We start from the raw sequence: 22,182 nt of genomic DNA on the forward strand, positions 1-22,182 counted from the left end.
ACATGATATTTATTAGACCTATGATTCATTATAGCTAATTATACCACAGCATTGAATATTTGTTTCTGATTGGCTCGCATGGCATTCGACTATTATTCCCCTTACCCAGAGTCGATATTCACGTAATAAATAATTCCCCTCGACCACGGCCATAAATTGGGGAAAACAAATATTAATTTACAAATGGGGGTCAAAGAGTCAACTTCGTTGTCGATTTTTTTTTCTCATACAGAAATAACAAAACACGCCAAAAAGGAGGCCAGTAGGAGGGCACTCTTTCCTCTAGTCTAAAAACAATATCCCAATGACCCAGGGCAGTGATTGGGGACATTGCCCTGTATAGGGTGCCGTCTGGGGTGGAAAAAGTACCCAATAATCAGACTTGAGTTAAAGTTAAGATACCTTAATAGGAAATGACTCAAAAGTCACCCACTAAAATACTACTTGAGTAAAAGTTTGAAAGTATTTGGTTTTAAATATACCAAAAGTACCAAAAGTAAATGGAATTGCTCAAATGTTTTTTTTATTTTACCAGGGAAGTTGACTGAGAACACATTCTCATTTACAGCAACGACCTGGGGAATAGTTACAGGGGAGAGGAGGGGGGATGAATGAGTCAAAATTAAGTTGGGGATAATTAGGTGACCATGATGGTTTGAGGTCCAGATTGGGAATTTAGCCAGGATACCAGGGTTAACACCCCTACTCTTACGATAAGTGCCATAGGATCTTTAACGACCACAGAGAGTCAGGAACCCCCATTTAACGTCCCATCCGAAAGATGGCACCCTATACAGGGCAATGTCCCCAATCACTGCCCTGGGTCATTGGGATATTTGTTTTTAGACCAGAGGAAAGGGTGCCTCCTACTGGCCCTCCAACACCTCTTCCAGCAGCATCTGGTCTCCCATCTAGTGACCAACAGGACCATCCCTGCTTCGCTTCAGAAGCAAGCCAGCAGTGGGATGCAGGGTGGTATGCTGCTGGCCTGTACTTAAGTATCTATACATTATAATATGATCTATTATTATAATATGATCGATAACTATAATATGAAAGTGTACTTAAGTATAAACCATTTCAAATTCCTTATATTAAGCAAACCAGACGGCACGATAGCCAGGGGCTCACTCCAACACAAATGACAAAACAAAGCATTTGTGTTTAGTGAGTACATATTACCTCTATTACCTCGGCACCGGTGCCCCCGCACATTGACAATGACACCGTTACCCCCTGTATATAGCCTCCACATTGACTCTGTACCCCCTGTATATAGCCTCCACATTGACTCTGTACCCCCTGTATATAGCCTCCACATTGACTCTGTACCCCTGTATATAGCCTCCACATTGACTCTGTACCCCCTGTATATAGCCTCCACATTGACTCTGTACCCCCGTAATACCCTGTATATAGCCTCCACATTGACTCTGTACCGTTACCCCCTGTATATAGCCTCCACATTGACTCTGTACCCCCTGTATATAGCCTCCACATTGACTCTGTACCCCCTGTATATAGCCTCCACATTGACTCTGTACCGGTACCCCCTGTATATAGCCTCCACATTGACTCTGTACCGGTACCCCCTGTATATAGCCTCCACATTGACTCTGTACCTGTATATAGCCTCCACCCCTGTATAAAGCCTCCACATTGACTCTGTACTGGTACCCCTGTATATAGCCTCCACATTGACTCTGTACCGGTACCCCTGTATAAAGCCTCCACATTGACTCTGTACAGGTACCCCTGTATATAGCCTCCACATTGACTCTGTACCGGTACCCCCTGTATATAGCCTCCACATTGACTCTGTACCCCTGGTACCCCCTGTATATAGCCTCCACATTGACTCTGTACCCCGTAATACCCTGTATATAGCCCCCACATTGACTCTGTACCGGTACCCCCTGTATATAGCCTCCACATTGACTCTGTACCGGTACCCCCTGTATAAAGCCTCCACATTGACTCTGTACAGGTACCCCCTGTATATAGCCTCCACATTGACTCTGTACCGGTACCCCCTGTATATAGCCTCCACATTGACTCTGTACCCCCGTAATACCCTGTATATAGCCCCCACATTGACTCTGTACCGGTACCCCCTGTATATAGCCTCCACATTGACTCTGTACCCCCGTAATACCCTGTATATAGCCTCCACATTGACTCTGTACCCCTAATACCCTGTATATAGCCCCGCTGTTGTTATTTACTGCTGCTCTTTAATTATTTGTTATTCTTATATATCTCTTAACTTGTATTTTTTAGGTATTTCCTTAAAACTACATTGTTGGTTAAGGGCTTGTCAGTAAGCATTTCACTGTAAGGTCTACTACACCTGTTGTATTCGGCGCATGTGACAAATACAATTTGATTCGAGTCCTCCAGATCAGAGGCAGTAGGGATGACCAGGGATGTTCTCTGTTTAGTGAGTCCTCCAGATCAGAGGCAGTAGGGATGACCAGGGATGTTCTCTGTTTAGTGAGTCCTCCAGATCAGAGGCAGTAGGGATGACCAGGGATGTTCTCTGTTTAGTGAGTCCTCCAGATCAGAGGCAGTAGGGATGACCAGGGATGTTCTCTGTTTAGTGAGTCCACCAGATCAGAGGCAGTAGGGATGACCAGGGATGTTCTCTGTTTAGTGAGTCCTCCAGATCAGAGGCAGTAGGGATGACCAGGGATGTACTCTTGGTAAGTGAGTCCTCCAGATCAGAGGCAGTAGGGATGACCTGGGATGTTCTCTTGGTAAGTGAGTCCTCCAGATCAGAGGCAGTAGGGATGACCAGGGATGTTCTCTGTTTAGTGAGTCCTCCAGATCAGAGGCAGTAGGGATGACCAGGGATGTTCTCTGTTTAGTGAGTCCTCCAGATCAGAGGCAGTAGGGATGACCAGGGATGTTCTCTGTTTAGTGAGTCCACCAGATCAGAGGCAGTAGGGATGACCAGGGATGTTCTCTGTTTAGTGAGTCCTCCAGATCAGAGGCTGTAGGGATGACCAGGGATGTTCTCTTGGTGAGTCCTCCAGATCAGAGGCAGTAGGGATGACCAGGGATGTACTCTTGGTAAGTGAGTCCTCCAGATCAGAGGCAGTAGGGATGACCTGGGATGTCCTCCAGATCAGAGGCAGTAGGGATGACCAGGGATGTTCTCTGTTTAGTGAGTCCTCCAGATCAGAGGCAGTAGGGACCAGGGACTCAGGGATGTAGGGATGACCAGGGATGTTCTCTGTTTAGTGAGTCCTCCAGATCAGAGGCAGTAGGGATGACCAGGGATGTTCTCTGTTTAGTGAGTCCTCCAGATCAGAGGCTGTAGGGATGACCAGGGATGTTCTCTTGGTAAGTGTGTGAATTGGACTATTTTCCACTCAAAATGAAAGAAGTACTTTTGGGTGTCAGAGAAATTGTACGGAGTAAAAAGTACATTACCTTTTTTGGGTAATGTAGTGATGTAAAAGTTGACAAATATATAAATAGTATAAAAGGTAAAGTACAGATGGCGTGAGAGAGTTGGAAATGTGGGGACCGGTGTGTCCAAGTAGGCTACACGTAAATACAATATGTTTGTGGAAAACATTTCATCACAAGTAAGATATTTAACTTGTTTAAGTATAATCTGTTTGTAACTCCACTCACTACTTTATAGTCAGTTTTTTTGTGTGTTGTTGGTCTTGGCAAGCTTAATGTTCCGGTCGGTAGCTAGCTAGCACTCAGTCACGTGGCTGCTAGCACCGTCAAAAAAATGGGCCCGAGGGAAGCCCTAGAATACTAAGTTTTTCTAAGGAGTGAAAACGCTCGGGAGCAGGCAAAGTTGAATAGTCATCTTGAGACATGTTGTACTTTTCTTAAAATGTAGTTTTGTTATTTACTAAAACAAGCAGACAACAACAAAATTGTACTTGAAAAAAATCCAGTTTTTTTGCTGTGAGCCAAATGAGGTAACCACAGGTTGTTTTCCCCTGAGGCGGGTGGGGGTCACAACATTCTGTCTAATACTGACAGACCACAGAGTACCACAGTAGAAGTCATAATACCCATAAAACCTAGCGGTCATACAGGAAAATGGTTCCAATCATTTTTCCAATAGGGGATTTTAGAAGAGAGAGAGATTTCCACGGTTATCTAAACGTCATGCCAGGGTAAACATTACACCAAACACAGCCCTTATTTTAAGTGTTTCTAAAATCCACTATGGGAAAAATGAATGGTGGAAAAATGATTGGAAAAATTGTCAGTTTGACCACTAGGTTTACGGGTATTCACCCCCCCCTTGGCATGTTTCCTATTTTGTTTCCCCACAATCTGGAATAAAATAGATTTTTTTGGGGGTTGTATCATTTGATTCACACAACATCCCTACCACTTTGAAGATGCAAAATATGTTTTATTGTGAAAACAAGAAATAAGACACACACAAAAAAAAAACTTGTGTGCATAACTATCCCCCACGGGTTTTACATTTACATTTAAGTCATTTAGCAGACGCTCTTATCCAGAGCGACTTACAAATTGGTGCTTTCACCTTATGACATCCAGTGGAACAGCCACTTTACAATAGTGCATCTAAATCTTTTAAGGGGGGTGAGAGGGATTACTTTATCCTATCCTAGGTATTCCTTAAAGAGGTGGGGTTTCAGGTGTCTCCGGAAGGTGGTGATTGACTCCGCTGTCCTGGCGTCGTGAGGGAGTTTGTTCCACCATTGGGGGGCCAGAGCAGCGAACAGTTTTGACTGGGCTGAGCGGGAACTGTACTTCCTCAGTGGTAGGGAGGCGAGCAGGCCAGAGGTGGATGAACGCAGTGCCCTTGTTTGGGTGTATACCCAAAGACACATTCTGGTTTACTCAAGGAAAGTCTACAAAGGAGCCTACAGATCTGAAGAAGGACCCAAACTATTTGGATCGTCTGGAGTACCATGGAAATGAGGACAGTGATTGCACCCTGAGAATCAAAGACCTTAAAGACAGTGACTCAGCTGAGTACAAATTCAGATTAGTAACTGCAGAAGGGAAATATATCAGTTCACCCGGTGTATACCTGACTGTCACATATGTCCTGTTGGAGATTAACCCTATGTATGTCTCTGAGAGGGAAATGGCCAAACTGACATGTACAGCCAACTGTAGACTGGGTGACAACACAGCCTTCATTTGGTATAAGAACAGACAGGCTATACCAAACAGCCACAACTACTCCAACAGCCTGCACCTGTGCCAAGTCAGCAGTGAGGATGCAGGCAGCTACTCCTGTGCTGTAGAAGGCCATGAGAATCTCCACTCTCCTGAAGTGACTCTAACTGTCAGATACAAACCAAAGAACATCTCAGTGTCAATCGGTCCCTCTGGTGAAATAGTGGAGGGCAGTTCAGTTATTCTGACCTGCCACAGTGATGCCAACCCACCAGTTCAGAAATACACCTGGTACAAGAGGACCATTAACACATCAAAATAATCCGGTCAGATCTATCGCATCATCAACATCAGATCGGAGGACAGTGGAGAATATTATTGTGAGGCACAGAATGAAATGGGAGCTAAGAACTCCACAGTTAGATTGATCATAGTATCAGGAAGAAAAAAAATGAGTATTAACATAGCTGTAGGAATCACAGTGGTTGCTCTGGTTCTCATTCTCCTATTTAGCTTTCTGTGGTTCAGAAAGAGGGCTCCCAAATCAACTGACACACGGGACACAGCAGAGGATGGACAGGGAGGCTCTAGTCACCTGTATGACAACATCTCAGGCATGGCCATGACCCCTCCTGCAGTACAGACAGTGGACACAGACGAGGATGGACAGGGAGGCTCTAGTCACCTGTATGAAACCATCCTGAGGACAGCCCCAACTACAGCACAGAATGCGGACACAGATGAGGACGTCAGGATCTATGCCAAGGTCCACCTCTCTCACTCCAGAAACCATGAAGAACCTCTTTACTCCACTGTCCAACTGCCTAACCCTGAGAAACAGGACAAAGTCCAGTATGCTTTATTGAAATTCAATCGCCTAGGTGTTGCCCCCCATCCTGCAGCACACAACAACAATAGCACAGTCAACAAACCCAGAACCTGAACACGAGAAGGTACATTCTTATCCTCTTATCCAGTTTCCCAGGGCTCCTACTGGGTCGCTGTAATCCTACTGAGCTGAATTTAAAAACATTGTCTTGTTTATTTGGAGGGTCACACAATATTTTGATGTATAAAGTATAGATTAGAAATAGCCTGCTGTGACCATATCGCTGTACAAGACAAAACAGCAACAATTCTAGTGTGGTGTAAGATGTGACTCATGATAAGTATGGTGACATTGTTAAGCATTAAAAGCTTTTGAAAAATGCATCTCAGTGAGACTGTACACTGGTTTTGAAAAGGCCATTCCAATACATTTAAATGTTTTCCCTTTAACCACTCGAGTGTTGCTTTAGCCTTTAGCAGTATGCTTAGGGTCATTGTCCTGCTGGAAGGTGAACCGCCGTCACAGTCTCAAATCTCTGGAAGACTGAAACAGGTTTCCCTCAAGAATTTCCCTGTATTTAGCGCCATCAGTCAGTCCTGTTTCCCAGTCCCTGCCGATGTAGAAACATCCCCACGGTATGATGCTGCCACCACCATGCTTCACTGTGGGGATGGTGTTGGGTTTCCGCCAGACATAGCGCTTTCCTTGATGGCCAAAAAAGCTCTATTTTAGTCTCATCTGAACAGAGTACCTTCTTCCATATGTTTGGGGAGACTCCCACATGCCTTTTGGCAAACACCAAACGTGTTTACTTCTTTTTTTTCTTTAAGCAATGTTTTTTTTTCTGGCCACTCTTCCGTAAATGTTCTGTGGAGTGTACAGCATTAAGTCCTATGGACAAGCTGCGGGAGTGGAGGTATGATGTTTTCCTTAGAAGAAGCCATTCCGTCTGCATTCTCTCTCCTCTCACTTGCTTATCAAATGTGGCTCGGGCTGTGTCATCTACATGCACAAGTAGCCTAGCTTACTACTGCCCCCTAGAGAAGACAAGTAGCCTGGCTAGCTTACTACTTTCCCCTTGAGAAGACAAGTAGCCTGGCTAGCTCACTACCGCCCCCTAGAGAAGACAAGTAGCCTGGCTAGCTGACTACTGCCCCGGAGAGAAGACAAGTAGCCTGGCTAGCTTACTACTGCCCCCTTGAGAACACAAGTAGCCTGGCTAGCTTACTACTACCCACTTGAGAAGACAAGTAGCCTGGCTAGCTTACTACTGCCCCCTTGAGAACACAAGTAGCCTGGTTAGCTTACTACTGCCCCCTTGAGAAGACAAGTAGCCTGGCTAGCTTACTACTGCCCCCTTGAGAAGACAAGTAGCCTGGCTAGCTTACTACTGCCCCCTTGAGAAGACAAGTAGCCTGGCTAGCTTACTACTGCCCCGGAGAGAAGAGAGAAGACAAATTACTAGACAGACTGGATACTCTCAATCCGTACATGACGTGAGACACATCTTGTACCGAACCATTTTTCATCTTCTCACATCGAAAAAGTAGCAAAGTTTGGGTATACTGGGCAACACTAGTATCTGGTATCCTCATTACATCTAACTACAGTGTGTGTGTGTCAGTGTTCTGACCAGTATGAGTGGCTGCCTCATAACATCGAACTACAGTGTGTTTGTGTGCTCGTCAGTGTTCTGACCAGTATAGGCGGCAGTCTCCACAGGTCCAGTTTCTTGGTGGCCAGTCGGTGGGTCTTGCACTTGGAGCAGTAGTAGAGCTCATCCTCTCCCAGCTCCTCCTCACTGGTGAAGGCCTTCAGACAACTGTCTAGACTGATGGGCTCAGCCTGGGTGCTGCGACTCTGCTGCACACTACAGTGCTCCTCTACTATCTAGAGAGAGAGAGACAGGGAGAAGGGGGTTAGAAGGGACAGATAGACAGAGAGAAGAGGGTTAGACGGGACAGATAGACAGGGAGAAGAGGGTTAGACGGGACAGAGAGAGACAGGGAGAAGAGGGTTAGACGGGACAGATAGACAGGGAGAAGAGGGTTAGACGGGACAGAGAGAGACAGGGAGAAGAGGGTTAGACGGGACAGATAGACAGGGAGAAGAGGGTTAGACGGGACAGATAGACAGGGAGAAGGGGGTTAGACGGGACAGACAGGGAGAAGGGGGTTAGACGGGACAGATAGAGACAGGGAGAAGGGGGTTAGACGGGACAGAGAGAGACAGGGAGAAGAGGGTTAGACGGGACAGATAGACAGGGAGAAGAGGGTTAGACGGGACAGAGAGAGACAGGGAGAAGGGGGTTAGATGGGACAGATGTAGACAGGGAGAAGGGGGTTAGACGGAACAGAGAGAGACAGGGAGAAGGGGGTTAGACGGAACAGAGAGAGACAGGGAGAAGAGGGTTAGATGGGACAGATGTAGACAGGGAGAAGGGGGTTAGATGGGACAGATACAGGGAGAAGGGGGTTAGATGGAGAAGAGGGTTAGATGGGACAGATGGAGAGGGGCCTGTGACTCTGCTCCTCACTACATTGCTAAGATCAGGGACAGAGCCAGGGAAGATAGGAAGCCTTGATATGATTTGATCTGGGTAAAGGTCTCTGGTGCCATCATGCTTCTCAACATATCTCCAGCATCTGTGTGGACGTAATCTTTTCCTACACTATCTGATGACTGACCCTCTCCTGTCTGGTAGAGGGAGGTGTATTAGGCTGTACGGTTCCAGTATGTATAGGGCGGTAGAAATATGCTATATGATATACACTCAGTGGCCAGTTTATTAGGTACACCCATCTAGTACTGGTGTCGGATCCAACTTTGCCTCCAGAACAGCCTGAATTCTTCGGGGAATGGATTCTACAAGGTGTGGCGTTCAACTGTTGCTCAATTGGTATCAGGGGACCTAACGTGTGCTAGGAAAACATTCCCCACACCAGTACCCTACTGCCACCAGCCTGTACCGTTGACACCAGGCAGGACGGGGCCATGAACTCATGTTGCTTACGCCCAATCCTGACTGCCATCAGCATGACACAACAGGGACTAGGATTCGTCGGACCAGGCAATGTTTTTCCACTGGAGTCTTCTTGTTTTTAGCGGATAGGAGTGGAACCCAGTGTGGTTGTCTGCTGCAATATCCCTTCCGTGACAAGGACCGACGAGTTGTGTTCTGAGATGCCGTTCTGACATTTACTCCTTAGGTGCTGACCTGTTGCACCCTCTACAACCACTGTGATTATTATCATCTGACCCTGTTGGGCATCTATGAACTTTTGAACATCTTGGCCATGTTCTGTTATAATCTCCACCCGGCACAGCCAGAAGAGGACTGGCCACCCCTCATAGCCTGGTTCCTCTCTACGTTTCTTCCTAGGTTCTGGCCTTTCTAGGGAGTTTTTCCTAGCCACCGTGCTTCTACACCTGCATTGCTTGCTGTTTGGGGGTTTTAGGCTGGGTTTCTGTACAGCACTTTGAGATATCAGCTGATGTACGAACGGCTTTATAAATACATTTGATTTGATCGGTTGATTCTGCGCCGTTATTTATCTGTTTGTGGTCCGCCTGTAAGCACGATTCTTGCCATTCTCCTCTGACTTCCCTCATCAACGAGCGGTTTTTTGCCGACAAGACTGGATTTGTTTCGTTTGCAGCACCATTCTCGGGAAAACCCGAGAGACACCGTCGTACGTAAAAAGCCCAGGAGGTCAGCCGTTTATGAGATAGTGGATCCAGCACGCATGGCACTGAAGATCCTACCACTGATGATCATACCACTGAAGATCATACCACGCGCTCTTGTCATTCCTTATGCCCATTCTAACATTCAATCAAACAGTAACTGAATGCCTCGATGCCTGCCTGCCTGCTTTATATAGAAAGCCCAGGCTACGTGAACATTACCCTCTCCTGTGAGGTCTGGTAGCGGAGGTGCAGGGCTGTCGGGTCCCAGTCGACAGCTATGCAGGCGTTTCCTACCGAGGCCCTGTCCTCCGTACAGTCCACCGCACAGCCTCGACAGAACCTGAACACACACAGTAACACACACAGTAACACACACGAGCAGAAGCACAGAGATGGTACCAACACACACGCCGTTTTCCCCCTACACACGCCGTTCCCACCACACGGGCCATTTTCCCCCACGCGCCATTTTCCCCCACACGCCATTGTCCCCCCACACACTCCATTTCCCCCACACACGCCATTTCCCCCCACACTCCATTTCCCCCACACACTCCATTGCCCCCCACACACGCCATGTCCCCCACACACGCCATTTTCCCCACACACGCCATTTTCCCCACACACACGCCATTTTCCCCCACACACGCCATTTTCCCCCACACACGCCATTTTCCCCCACACACGCCATTTTCCCCCACACACGCCATTTTCCCCACACACGCCATTTTCCCCCACACGCCATTTTCCCCACACACGCCATTTTCCCCCAACACACGCCATTTTCCCCCCACACACGCCATTTTCCCCCAACACACGCCATTTTCCCCCACACACGCCATTTACCCCCCACACACGCCATTTACCCCCACACACGCCATTTACCCCCACACACGCCATTTACCCCCACACACGCCATTTCCCCACACGCCATTTTCCCCCACACACGCCATTTACCCCCACACACGCCATTTACCCCCACACACGCCATTTACCCCCACACACGCCATTTACCCCCACACACGCCATTTACCCCCTACACACGCCATTTCCCCCTACACACGCCATTTTCCAAACATGAGATGGATACAGTAATAGAAGAGAAGTGTGTGTTTTGATGATGATGATGGTGGAGGAGGCCTCACCTGTACCAGGGACACCAGGCACATGAGTTGCCATCCTTCCCCACCACCCTCAGTGTGAAAGGGTACTGGTAGCCCATACTGTCATCACTGTAGTAAGGGGCATAACACACACATGACATCACTAACAACCTACAAAACAATATCAGCTTCAGTCAATTAAAAATAACCTTTAATCAAGAACGTTCCCATCAACAGGAGACTTCCTGAATCGCCACAATAACCCCGTTCAGTCAATCAAGTGGAGACTTCCTGACTAGCCCTGTGTGTGTGTGTGTGTGGCGTGTGTGTGTGTGGCGTGTGTGTGGCGTGTGTGTGTTTGGCGTGTGTGTGTTTGGCGTGTGTGTGTTTGGCGTGTGTGTGTTTGGCGTGTGTGTGTGTGGCGTGTGTGTGTTTGTGTGTGTGTGTTTGGCGTGTGTGTGTGCGTGTGTGTGTGTGTGTGTGTGTGGTGTGTGTGGCGTGTGTGGTGTGTGTGTGGTGTGTGTGTGGCGTGTGTGTGTGTGGCGTGTGTGTGTGTGGCGTGTGTGTGTGTGTGTGTGTGTGTGTGTGTGGCGTGTGTGTGTGTGGCGTGTGTGTGGCGTGTGTGTGTTTGGCGTGTGTGTGTGTGGCGTGTGTGTGTGTGGCGTGTGTGTGTTTGGCGTGTGTGTGTGTGGCGTGTGTGGCGTGTGTTTGTGTGTGTGTGTGGCGTGTGTGTGTGTGGCGTGTGTGTGTGTGGCGTGTGTGTGTGGCGTGTGTGTGTGTGTGTGGCGTGTGTGTGGTGTGTGATGTGGTGTGGCGTGTGTGTGTGTGTGTGTGTGGCGTGTGTGTGTGTGGCGTGTGGCGTGTGTGTGTGTGTGTGTGTGTGTGTGTGTGTGGGGGGGGGGGGTACTGACCAGTCCTGTGCATGGTTGCTGGCCTCCTGCGGGGGTAGAGGGCTGGCCAGACGGGCCACCTGTATCCAGACAGCATCGTACAGGTCCTTCTGACTGGTGTGAACCGTACAGGGAACGATCAGGGGCATCCCAAACAGACTGGCACGGTTCTTCTGACTGGACAGGAAATACAACTCCGTCCGCATCTACAGGAGGACACACAAGAATAAAAACAACCAACCAAAACCAGTCAGAACTACGAACCTCGATGCCGAAACATGAGAAATGTATTTCCTCATTGATACTATACTCTCCTTCTATATATTTAACTTCAACAGACCATGTCTCTTTTTCACAATACAAACATCAGTACAAAACACAAAATCTATCCGGAGCAGCCCCCTGCAACACATCCAACCCTGAGCCTCACCCTGCAACACATCCAACCCTGAGCCTCACCCTGCAACACATCCAACCCTGAGCCTCACCCTGCAACACATCCAACCCTGAGCCTCACCCTGCAACACATTCAACCCTGAGCCTCCCCTGCAACACATTCAACCCTGAGCCTCACCCTGCAACACATTCAACCCTGAGCCTCACCCTGCAACACATTCAACCCTGAGCCTCACCCTGCAACACATCCAACCCTGAGCCTCACCCTGCAACACATCCAACCCTGAGCCTCCCTGCAACACATCCGACCCTGAGCCTCCCTGCAACACATCCGACCCTGAGCCTCCCTGCAACACATCCGACCCTGAGCCTCCCTGCAACACATCCAACCCTGAGCCTCCCCTGAAACACCCTGAGCCTCCCCCTGCAAGGCATTCAACCCTGAGCCTCCCCTGCAACACATTCAACCCTGAGCCTCCCTGCAACACATCCGACCCTGAGCCTCCCTGCAACACATCCGACCCTGAGCCTCCCTGCAACACATCCAACCCTGAGCCTCCCCTGAAACACCCTGAGCCTCCCCCTGCAAGGCATTCAACCCTGAGCCTCCCCTGCAACACATTCAACCCTGAGCCTCCCCTGAAACACATTCAACCCTGAGCCTCCCCCTGCAACACATTCAACCCTGAGCCTACCCTGAGCCTCCCCTGCAACACATCCAACCCTGAGCCTCACCCTGCAACACATCCAACCCGGAGCCTCCCCCTGCAACACATTCAACCCTGAGCCTCCCCTGAAACACCCGGAGCCTCCCCCTCCAACACATTCAACCCTGAGCCTCCCCTGAAACACCCGGAGCCTCCCCCTCCAACACATTCAACCCTGAGCCTCCCCCTGAAACACCCTGAGCCTCACCCTGCAACACATTCAACCCTGAGCCTCACCCTGAAACACCCTGAGCCTCACCCTGCAACACTATTCAACCCGGAGCCTCCCCTGCAACACATTCAACCCTGAGCCTCCCCTGAAACACCCTGAGCCTCCCCTGAAACACATCCACATCTCAGGAGCATAAAAAACTCAAATGCAGGTCTCCCTAAATCAAAAGCCACCATTGGAACCTCGAGCACGACTCAGTATTGTGCTCTTGTTACTGCAGTCTATTGTTGTGACCTTGACCAGTGTTGTCAGATACATTTTGGGGAAATTGTGCAGGAGCGCTTTGTAAATAAACAGAATGGAATGCTGAATCTCTTCTTAACGACTGAGATACAATGTTGCATTCTAAAATAAAATCACCAGAATTGAATCTAAGGGCACAGTGGAAAACAGCATCTACAGTGTGGAATGCCAACTCGGAGTGTGCCTGTTGCCCACAATAGCAGCACACACAATATATATATATATATATATATATATATATATACATACACACACACATATATATATATATACATATATACATATACATACATATACATATATACATATATACATATACATATACACACAGTACCAGTCAAGACTTTTAGAACACCTACTCATTCAAGGGTTTTTCTTTATTTTTCACTATTTTCTACATTGTAGAATACTAGAGAAAACATCAAAAACTATGAAATAACACACATGGAATCAACAAAAAGTGTTAAACCAATCTAAATATATTTTATATTTGAGATTCTTCAAAGTAGCCACCCTTTGCCTTGATGACAGCTTTGCACACTCTTGGCATTCTCTCAACCAGCTTCACCTGGATTGCTTTTCCAACAGTCTTGAAGGAGTTCCCACACTTGAGCACTTGTTGGCTGCTTTTCCTTCACTGTGCAGTTCAACTCATCCCAAACCATCTCAATTGGGTTGAGGTTGGGTGATTGTGGAAGCCAGATCATCTGATGCAGCACTCAATCACTCTCCTTCTTGGTCAAATATCCCTTACACAGCCTGGAGGTGTGTTGGGTCATTGTTCTGTTGAAAAACAAATGATAGTGGGACTAAGTGCAAACCAGATGGGATGGCGTATCGCTGCAGAATGCTGTGGTAACCATGCTGGTTAAGTGTGCCTTGAATTCTAAATAAATCACTGACAGTGTCACCAGCAAAGCACCCCCACACCATCACACCTCCTCCATGTTTCACGTTGGGAATCACACATGCGGTGATCATCCGTTCTCACAAAGACACGGCAGATGGAACCAAAAATCTCAAATTTGGACTCATCAGACCAAAGGACATATTTCCACAGGTCTAATGTCCATTGCTCATGTTTTTTGGCACAAGCAAGTCTCTTCTTCTTATTGGTGTCCTTTAATAGTGGTTTATTTGCAGCAAATCGACCATGAAGGCCTGATTCACACAGTCTCCTCTCAACAGTTGATGTTGAGATATGTCTGTTACTTTATTTGGGCTGCAATTTGAGGGGAAATTAATTGACGATTTCTGTGGCTGATAACTAATGAACTTATCCTTTGCAGCAGAGGTAACTCTGGGTCTTCCTTTCCTGTGTCGGTCCTCATGAGGTCAGTCAAAGTAATGGACTGTCGTTTCTTATAATTTGAGCTGTTCTTGCCATAATATGGACTTGGTCTTCTACCAAATAGGGCTATCTTCTGTATACCACCCCTACCTGGTCACAACACAACGTATTGGCTCAAACCCATTAAGGAAGAAAGAAATTCCACAAATTAACTTTTAACAAGGCACACTTGTTAATTGAAATGCATTCCAGGTGACTACTTCATAAAGCTGGTTGAGAGAATGCCAAGAGTGTGTAAAGCTGTCATCAAGGCAAAGGGTGGCTGCTTCGAAGAAACTAAATTATATTTTGATTTGGTTAACACTTTTGTGGTTACTACATGACTCCAGATGTGTTATTTCATAGTGTTGATGTCTTCACTATTATTCTACAATGTAGAAAATAGTAAAAATAAAGAAAAACCCTTGAACGAGTAGGGGTGTCCAAACTTTTGACTGGTTCTATACACACACACACACACTTGAAGTCGGAAGTTCACATACACATTAAAACTTGTTTTCAACCACTCCACACATTCGTGTTAACTAACTATAGTTTTGGCAAGTCGGTTAGGACATCTACTTTATGCATGACATTTTTTCAACAATTGTTTACAGACAGATTATTTCACTGTATCACAATTCCAGGGGGTCAGAAGTTTACATACACTAAGTTGACTGTGCCTTTAAACAGCTTGGATTCCAGAAAATGATGTCATGGCTTTAGAAGCTTCTGATAGGCTAATTGACATCATTTGAGTCAATTGGAGGTGTACCTGTGGATGTATTTCAAGGCCTACCTTCAAACTCAGTGCCTCTTTGCTTGACATCATGGGAAAATCTAAAGAAATCAGCCAAGACCTCATATAAAAATAAAAAAAATTATAGACCTCCACAAGTCTGGTTCATCCTTGGGAGCAATTCCCAAACACCTGAAGGTACCACGGTCATCTGTACAAACAATAGTACGCAAGTATAAACACCATGGGACCACGCAGCCGTCATACCGCTCAGGAAGGAGACCCGTTCTGTCTCCTAGATGTGAACGTACGTTGGTGCGAAAAGTGCAAATCAATCCCAGAACAACAGCAAAGGACCTTGTGAAGATGCTGGATGAAACTGGAAGAGTCACGTAGCTCTGGCTTGTTATATAAAGCAGACAGGCATCGAGACATTCAGTCACTGTTAGATTGAACATTAGAATGGGCAAAACGAGTCACCCAAGCGACTGAGCGTGGTATGATTGTCGGTGCCAGGCGCACCGGATCCAGTACCTCAGAAACAGACACCTTCCTGGATCCAGTACCTCAGAAACAGACACCTTCCTGGATCCAGTACCTCAGAAACAGACACCTTCCTGGATCCAGTACCTCAGAAACAGACACCTTCCTGGATCCAGTACCTCAGAAACAGACACCTTCCTGGATCCAGTACCTCAGAAACAGACACCTTCCTGGATCCAGTACCTCAGAAACAGACACCTTCCTGGATCCAGTACCTCAGAAACAGACACCTTCCTGGATCCAGTACCTCAGAAACAGACACCTTCCTGGATCCAGTACCTCAGAAACAGACACCTTCCTGGATCCAGTACCTCAGAAACAGACACCTTCCTGGATCCAGTACCTCAGAAACAGACACCTTCCTGGATCCAGTACCTCAGAAACAGACACCTTCCTGGATCCAGTACCTCAGAAACAGACACCTTCCTGGATCCAGTACCTCAGAAACAGACACCTTCCTGGATCCAGTACCTCAGAAACAGACACCTTCCTGGATCCAGTACCTCAGAAACAGACACCTTCCTGGGTCCAGTACCTCAGAAACAGACACCTTCCTGGATCCAGTACCTCAGAAACAGACACCTTCCTGATCCAGTACCTCAGAAACAGACACCTTCCTGGATCCAGTACCTCAGAAACAGACACCTTCCTGGATCCAGTACCTCAGAAACAGACACCTTCCTGGATCCAGTACCTCAGAAACAGACACCTTCCTGGATCCAGTACCTCAGAAACAGACACCTTCCTGGATCCAGTACCTCAGAAACAGACACCTTCCTGGATCCAGTACCTCAGAAACAGACACCTTCCTGGATCCAGTACCTCAGAAACAGACACCTTCCTGGATCCAGTACCTCAGAAACAGACACCTTCCTGGATCCAGTACCTCAGAAACAGACACCTTCCTGGATCCAGTACCTCAGAAACAGACACCTTCCTGGATCCAGTACCTCAGAAACAGACACCTTCCTGGATCCAGTACCTCAGAAACAGACACCTTCCTGGATCCAGTACCTCAGAAACAGACACCTTCCTGGATCCAGTACCTCAGAAACAGACACCTTCCTGGGCTTTTCACACACGACTGTGTCTAGGGTTTACAGAGAACAGTGCTGCAGACAAACATCCAGTCAGCGCCAGTCCTGTGGGTGAAAACAGCTCGTTGATGAGAGAAGTCGGACCAGTCAGCGCCAGTCCTGTGGGTGAAAACAGCTCGTTGATGAGAGAAGTCGGACCAGTCAGCGGCAGTCCTGTGGGTGAAAACAGCTCGTTGATGAGAGAAGTCGGACCAGTCAGCGCCAGTCCTGTGGGTGAAAACAGCTCGTTGATGAGAGAAGTCGGACCAGTCAGCGCCAGTCCTGTGGGTGAAAACAGCTCGTTGATGAGAGAAGTCGGACCAGTCAGCGCCAGTCCTGTGGGTGAAAACAGCTCGTTGATGAGAGAAGTCGGAGGAGAATGACAGGAATGTTTTGAGCTAACAGGAGGGCCACAAACAGACTAATAACGGCGCAGCACAACAGTGGTGTGCAGAACGGCATCTTGGAACACAACTCGTCGGTCTTTGTCATGGATGGGCTATTGCAGCAGACGACCACACTGGGTTCCAGTCCCATCAGCTATAAACAAAAAGAATCGGCTCCAGTGGACACGCCACCACCAACACTGGACAAATTGAGGAGGTGAAAAACATCACCTGGAACATGACAGCGAGTTCAGTTTACACGAGGGGCCCGGTCAGGCCCCAGACCTCAACCCAATAGAGCATAATGGGATGACATGGAACGGGCTGTTGGCAGCATGAATGTACCACCATCTAATCTGCAGCAACTGCGTGATGCCATCGCGTCAGCATGGACCAACATCCCTGTGAAACGTTTCTGAAACCTTGTAGAATGCCCCAAATAATTCAGACTGTTCTGGAGGCAAAAGGGGGTCCAACACAGTAATAGATGGGTGTACCTAATAAACTGGCCAGTGAGAGTGAGTGAGTAAACAAACAAATAATATATATATATATATATATATATATATAAAACATTCTATTCTAATTAATTTATTGTGTAAAATATTTTATTCTGTGGGACCCACCATCTTCCTGTGCATGGCGATGATGTACCCGATGAAGGGGCTGTCCTGGGCGGGGGACACGTGTCCGTTGGCCAGGCTTCTCTCTGTGGTCTCTCTGCAGTGCACCATGGTGCTGGGCATGCCGTTGGAGATCAGACCAGGCTTACCACCAGGATGCGCTGCCACCCCGTTAACCACGGGCACAGGGGTGATGTCTGCAGAGGTGTTACAGACAGACATGTCAGAGAGCCCTTCCCGGAAACAGTCAGTTGGTTTATCATGTGACTGTGAGGAGTATGGTAGGGTTAAGGTCATAAGGAGAGGTACAGTACAGTACCCACCTCTAGAAGCAGCGCGCGTTACATTCTACCAGCCTCTAGAAGCAGCGTGCGTTACATTCTACCAGCCTCTAGAAGCAGCGCGTTACATTCTACCAGCCTCTAGAAGCAGCGCGTTACATTCTACCAGCCTCTAGAAGCAGCGCGCGTTACATTCTACCCACCTCTAGAAGCAGCGCGTTACATTCTACCAGCCTCTAGAAGCAGCGCGTTACATTCTACCAGCCTCTAGAAGCAGCGTGCGTTACATTCTACCAGCCTTTAGAAGCAGTGCGTTACATTCTACCAGCCTCTAGAAGCAGTGCGTTACATTCTACCAGCCTCTAGAAGCAGCGTGCGTTACATTCTACCAGCCCCTAGAAGCAGCGCGTTACATTCTACCAGCCTCTAGAAGCAGCGCATTACATTCTACCAGCCCCTAGAAGCAGCGTGCGTTACATTCTACCAGCCTCTAGAAGCAGCGCGTTACATTCTACCAGCCTCTAGAAGCAGCGCGTTACATTCTACCAGCCTCTAGAAGCAGCGCGTTACATTCTACCAGCCTCTAGAAGCAGCGCGTCACATTCTACCAGCCTCTAGAAGCAGCGCGTTACATTCTACCAGCCTCTAGAAGCAGCGCGTTACATTCTACCAGCCTCTAGAAGCAGCGTGCGTAACATTCTACCAGCCCCTAGAAGCAGCGTGCGTTACATTCTACCAGCCTCTAGAAGCAGCGCGCGTTACATTCTACCAGCCTCTAGAAGCAGCGTGCGTTACATTCTACCAGCCTCTAGAAGCAGCGTGCGTTACATTCTACCAGCCTCTAGAAGCAGCGTGCGTTACATTCTACCAGCCTCTAGAAGCAGCGTGTTACATTCTACCAGCCTCTAGAAGCAGCGTGCGTTACATTCTACCAGCCTCTAGAAGCAGCGTGCGTTACATTCTACCAGCCCCTAGAAGCAGCGTGCGTTACATTCTACCAGCCTCTAGAAGCAGCGAGTTACATTCTACCAGCCTCTAGAAGCAGTGTGCGTTACATTCTACCAGCCCCTAGAAGCAGCGCGTTACATTCTACCAGCCCCTAGAAGCAGCGTGTTACATTCTACCAGCCTCTAGAAGCAGCGTGCGTTACATTCTACCAGCCTCTAGAAGCAGCGTGCGTTACATTCTACCAGCCTCTAGAAGCAGCGCGTTACATTCTACCAGCCTCTAGAAGCAGCGTGCGTAACATTCTACCAGCCCCTAGAAGCAGCGTGCGTTACATTCTACCAGCCTCTAGAAGCAGCGCGTTACATTCTACCAGCCTCTAGAAGCAGCGCGTTACATTCTACCAGCCTCTAGAAGCAGCGTGCGTTACATTCTACCAGCCTCTAGAAGCAGCGCGTTACATTCTACCAGCCCCTAGAAGCAGCGCGTTACATTCTACCAGCCTCTAGAAGCAGCGCGTTACATTCTACCAGCCCCTAGAAGCAGCGTGCGTTACATTCTACCAGCCTCTAGAAGCAGCGCGTTAAATTCTACCAGCCCCTAGAAGCAGCGCGTTACATTCTACCAGCCTCTAGAAGCAGCGTGCGTTACATTCTACCAGCCCCTAGAAGCAGCGTGCGTTACATTCTACCAGCCTCTAGAAGCAGCGCGTTACATTCTACCAGCCTCTAGAAGCAGCGTGCGTTACATTCTACCAGCCCCTAGAAGCAGCGCGTTACATTCTACCAGCCTCTAGAAGCAGCGTGCGTTACATTCTACCAGCCCCTAGAAGCAGCGCGTTACATTCTACCAGCCTCTAGAAGCAGCGCGTTACATTCTACCAGCCTCTAGAAGCAGCGCGTTACATTCTACCAGCCTCTAGAAGCAGCGCGTTACATTCTACCAGCCCCTAGAAGCAGTGTTACATTCTACCAGCCCCTAGAAGCAGCGTGCGTTACATTCTACCAGCCTCTAGAAGCAGCGCGTTACATTCTACCAGCCTCTAGAAGCAGCGTGCGTTACATTCTACCAGCCCCTAGAAGCAGCGCGTTACATTCTACCAGCCTCTAGAAGCAGCGCGTTACATTCTACCAGCCTCTAGAAGCAGCGCGTTACATTCTACCAGCCCCTAGAAGCAGCGTGCGTCACATTCTACCAGCCTCTAGAAGCAGTGTTACATTCTACCAGCCCCTAGAAGCAGCGTGCGTTACATTCTACCAGCCTCTAGAAGCAGCGTGCGTTACATTCTACCAGCCTCTAGAAGCAGTGTGTTACATTCTACCAGCCTCTAGAAGCAGCGTGCGTTACATTCTACCAGCCTCTAGAAGCAGCGTGTTACATTCTACCAGCCTCTAGAAGCAGCGTGCGTTACATTCTACCAGCCTCTAGAAGCAGCGCGCGTTACATTCTATCAGCCTCTAGAAGCAGCGCGTTACATTCTACCAGCCTCTAGAAGCAGCGTGCGTTACATTCTACCAGCCTCTAGAAGCAGCGCGTTACATTCTACCAGCCTCTAGAAGCAGCGCGTTACATTCTACCAGCCTTTAGAAGCAGCGCGTTACATTCTACCAGCCTCTAGAAGCAGCGTGCGTTACATTCTACCAGCCTCTAGAAGCAGCGCGTTACATTCTACCAGCCTCTAGAAGCAGCGCGTTACATTCTACCAGCCTCTAGAAGCAGCGTGCGTTACATTCTACCAGCCTCTAGAAGCAGCGTGCGTTACATTCTACCAGCCTCTAGAAGCAGCGCGTTACATTCTACCAGCCTCTAGAAGCAGCGCGTTACATTCTACCAGCCTCTAGAAGCAGCGTGTTACATTCTACCAGCCTCTAGAAGCAGCGCGTTACATTCTACCAGCCCCTAGAAGCAGCGTGCGTTACATTCTACCAGCCTCTAGAAGCAGTGTGTTACATTCTACCAGCCTCTAGAAGCAGCGCGTTACATTCTACCAGCCCCTAGAAGCAGCGTGCGTTACATTCTACCAGCCTCTAGAAGCAGCGAGTTACATTCTACCAGCCTCTAGAAGCAGCGTGCGTTACATTCTACCAGCCTCTAGAAGCAGTGTGCGTTACATTCTACCAGCCTCTAGAAGCAGTGTGCGTTACATTCTACCAGCCTTTAGAAGCAGCGCGTTACATTCTACCAGCCTCTAGAAGCAGCGTGCGTAACATTCTACCAGCCTCTAGAAGCAGCGCGTTACATTCTACCAGCCTCTAGAAGCAGCGCGTTACATTCTACCAGCCTCTAGAAGCAGTGTGCGTTACATTCTACCAGCCTCTAGAAGCAGCGAGTTACATTCTACCAGCCTCTAGAAGCAGCGCGTTACATTCTACCAGCCTCTAGAAGCAGCGTGCGTTACATTCTACCAGCCTCTAGAAGCAGCGTGCGTTACATTCTACCAGCCTCTAGAAGCAGTGCGTTACATTCTACCAGCCTCTAGAAGCAGTGTGTTACATTCTACCAGCCTCTAGAAGCAGCGTGCGTTACATTCTACCAGCCTCTAGAAGCAGCGCGTTACATTCTACCAGCCTCTAGAAGCAGCGCGTTACATTCCACCAGCCACTAGAAGCAGCGTGCGTTACATTCTACCAGCCTCTAGAAGCAGCGTGTTACATTCTACCAGCCTCTAGAAGCAGCATGTGTTACATTCTACCAGCCTCTAGAAGCAGCGTGTGTTACATTCTACCAGCCTCTAGAAGCAGCGCGTTACATTCTACCAGCCTCTAGAAGCAGCGTGTGTTACATTCTACCAGCCTCTAGAAGCAGCGTGTGTTACATTCTACCAGCCTCTAGAAGCAGCGCGTTACATTCTACCAGCCTCTAGAAGCAGCGTGTGTTACATTCTACCAGCCTCTAGAAGCAGCGTGTGTTACATTCTACCAGCCTCTAGAAGCAGCGAGTTACATTCTACCAGCCTCTAGAAGCAGCGCGTTACATTCTACCAGCCTCTAGAAGCAGCGAGTTACATTCTACCAGCCCCTAGAAGCCATTCTACCA

General features: G+C 48.2%; 1 protein-coding gene across 4 annotated transcripts in view; it reads right to left on the reverse strand.

Moving 5' to 3' along the window:
- Positions 1-22,182, reverse strand: part of LOC115123366 (ubiquitin carboxyl-terminal hydrolase 32-like) — a 190,728-nt gene that overhangs the window by 16,670 nt on the left and 151,876 nt on the right. For all 4 annotated transcript variants that reach the window (XR_010465019.1, XM_065024186.1, XM_065024185.1 and 1 more), the window contains 5 exons: positions 17,924-18,117; positions 11,667-11,851; positions 10,798-10,884; positions 9,872-9,992; positions 7,661-7,852 (listed from right to left, as the gene is read on the reverse strand). Coding sequence is in view for 3 of the 4 variants with exons in the window: in XM_065024186.1 (XP_064880258.1) it covers positions 7,661-7,852; positions 9,872-9,992; positions 10,798-10,884; positions 11,667-11,851; positions 17,924-18,117 (779 nt within the window). In the remaining variant the exon portion in view is untranslated. The remainder of the gene's footprint in view (positions 1-7,660; positions 7,853-9,871; positions 9,993-10,797; positions 10,885-11,666; positions 11,852-17,923; positions 18,118-22,182) is intronic.

This window comes from Oncorhynchus nerka, linkage group LG11 (genome assembly GCF_034236695.1).
Source record: "Oncorhynchus nerka isolate Pitt River linkage group LG11, Oner_Uvic_2.0, whole genome shotgun sequence".
Taxonomy (NCBI): domain Eukaryota; kingdom Metazoa; phylum Chordata; class Actinopteri; order Salmoniformes; family Salmonidae; genus Oncorhynchus; species Oncorhynchus nerka.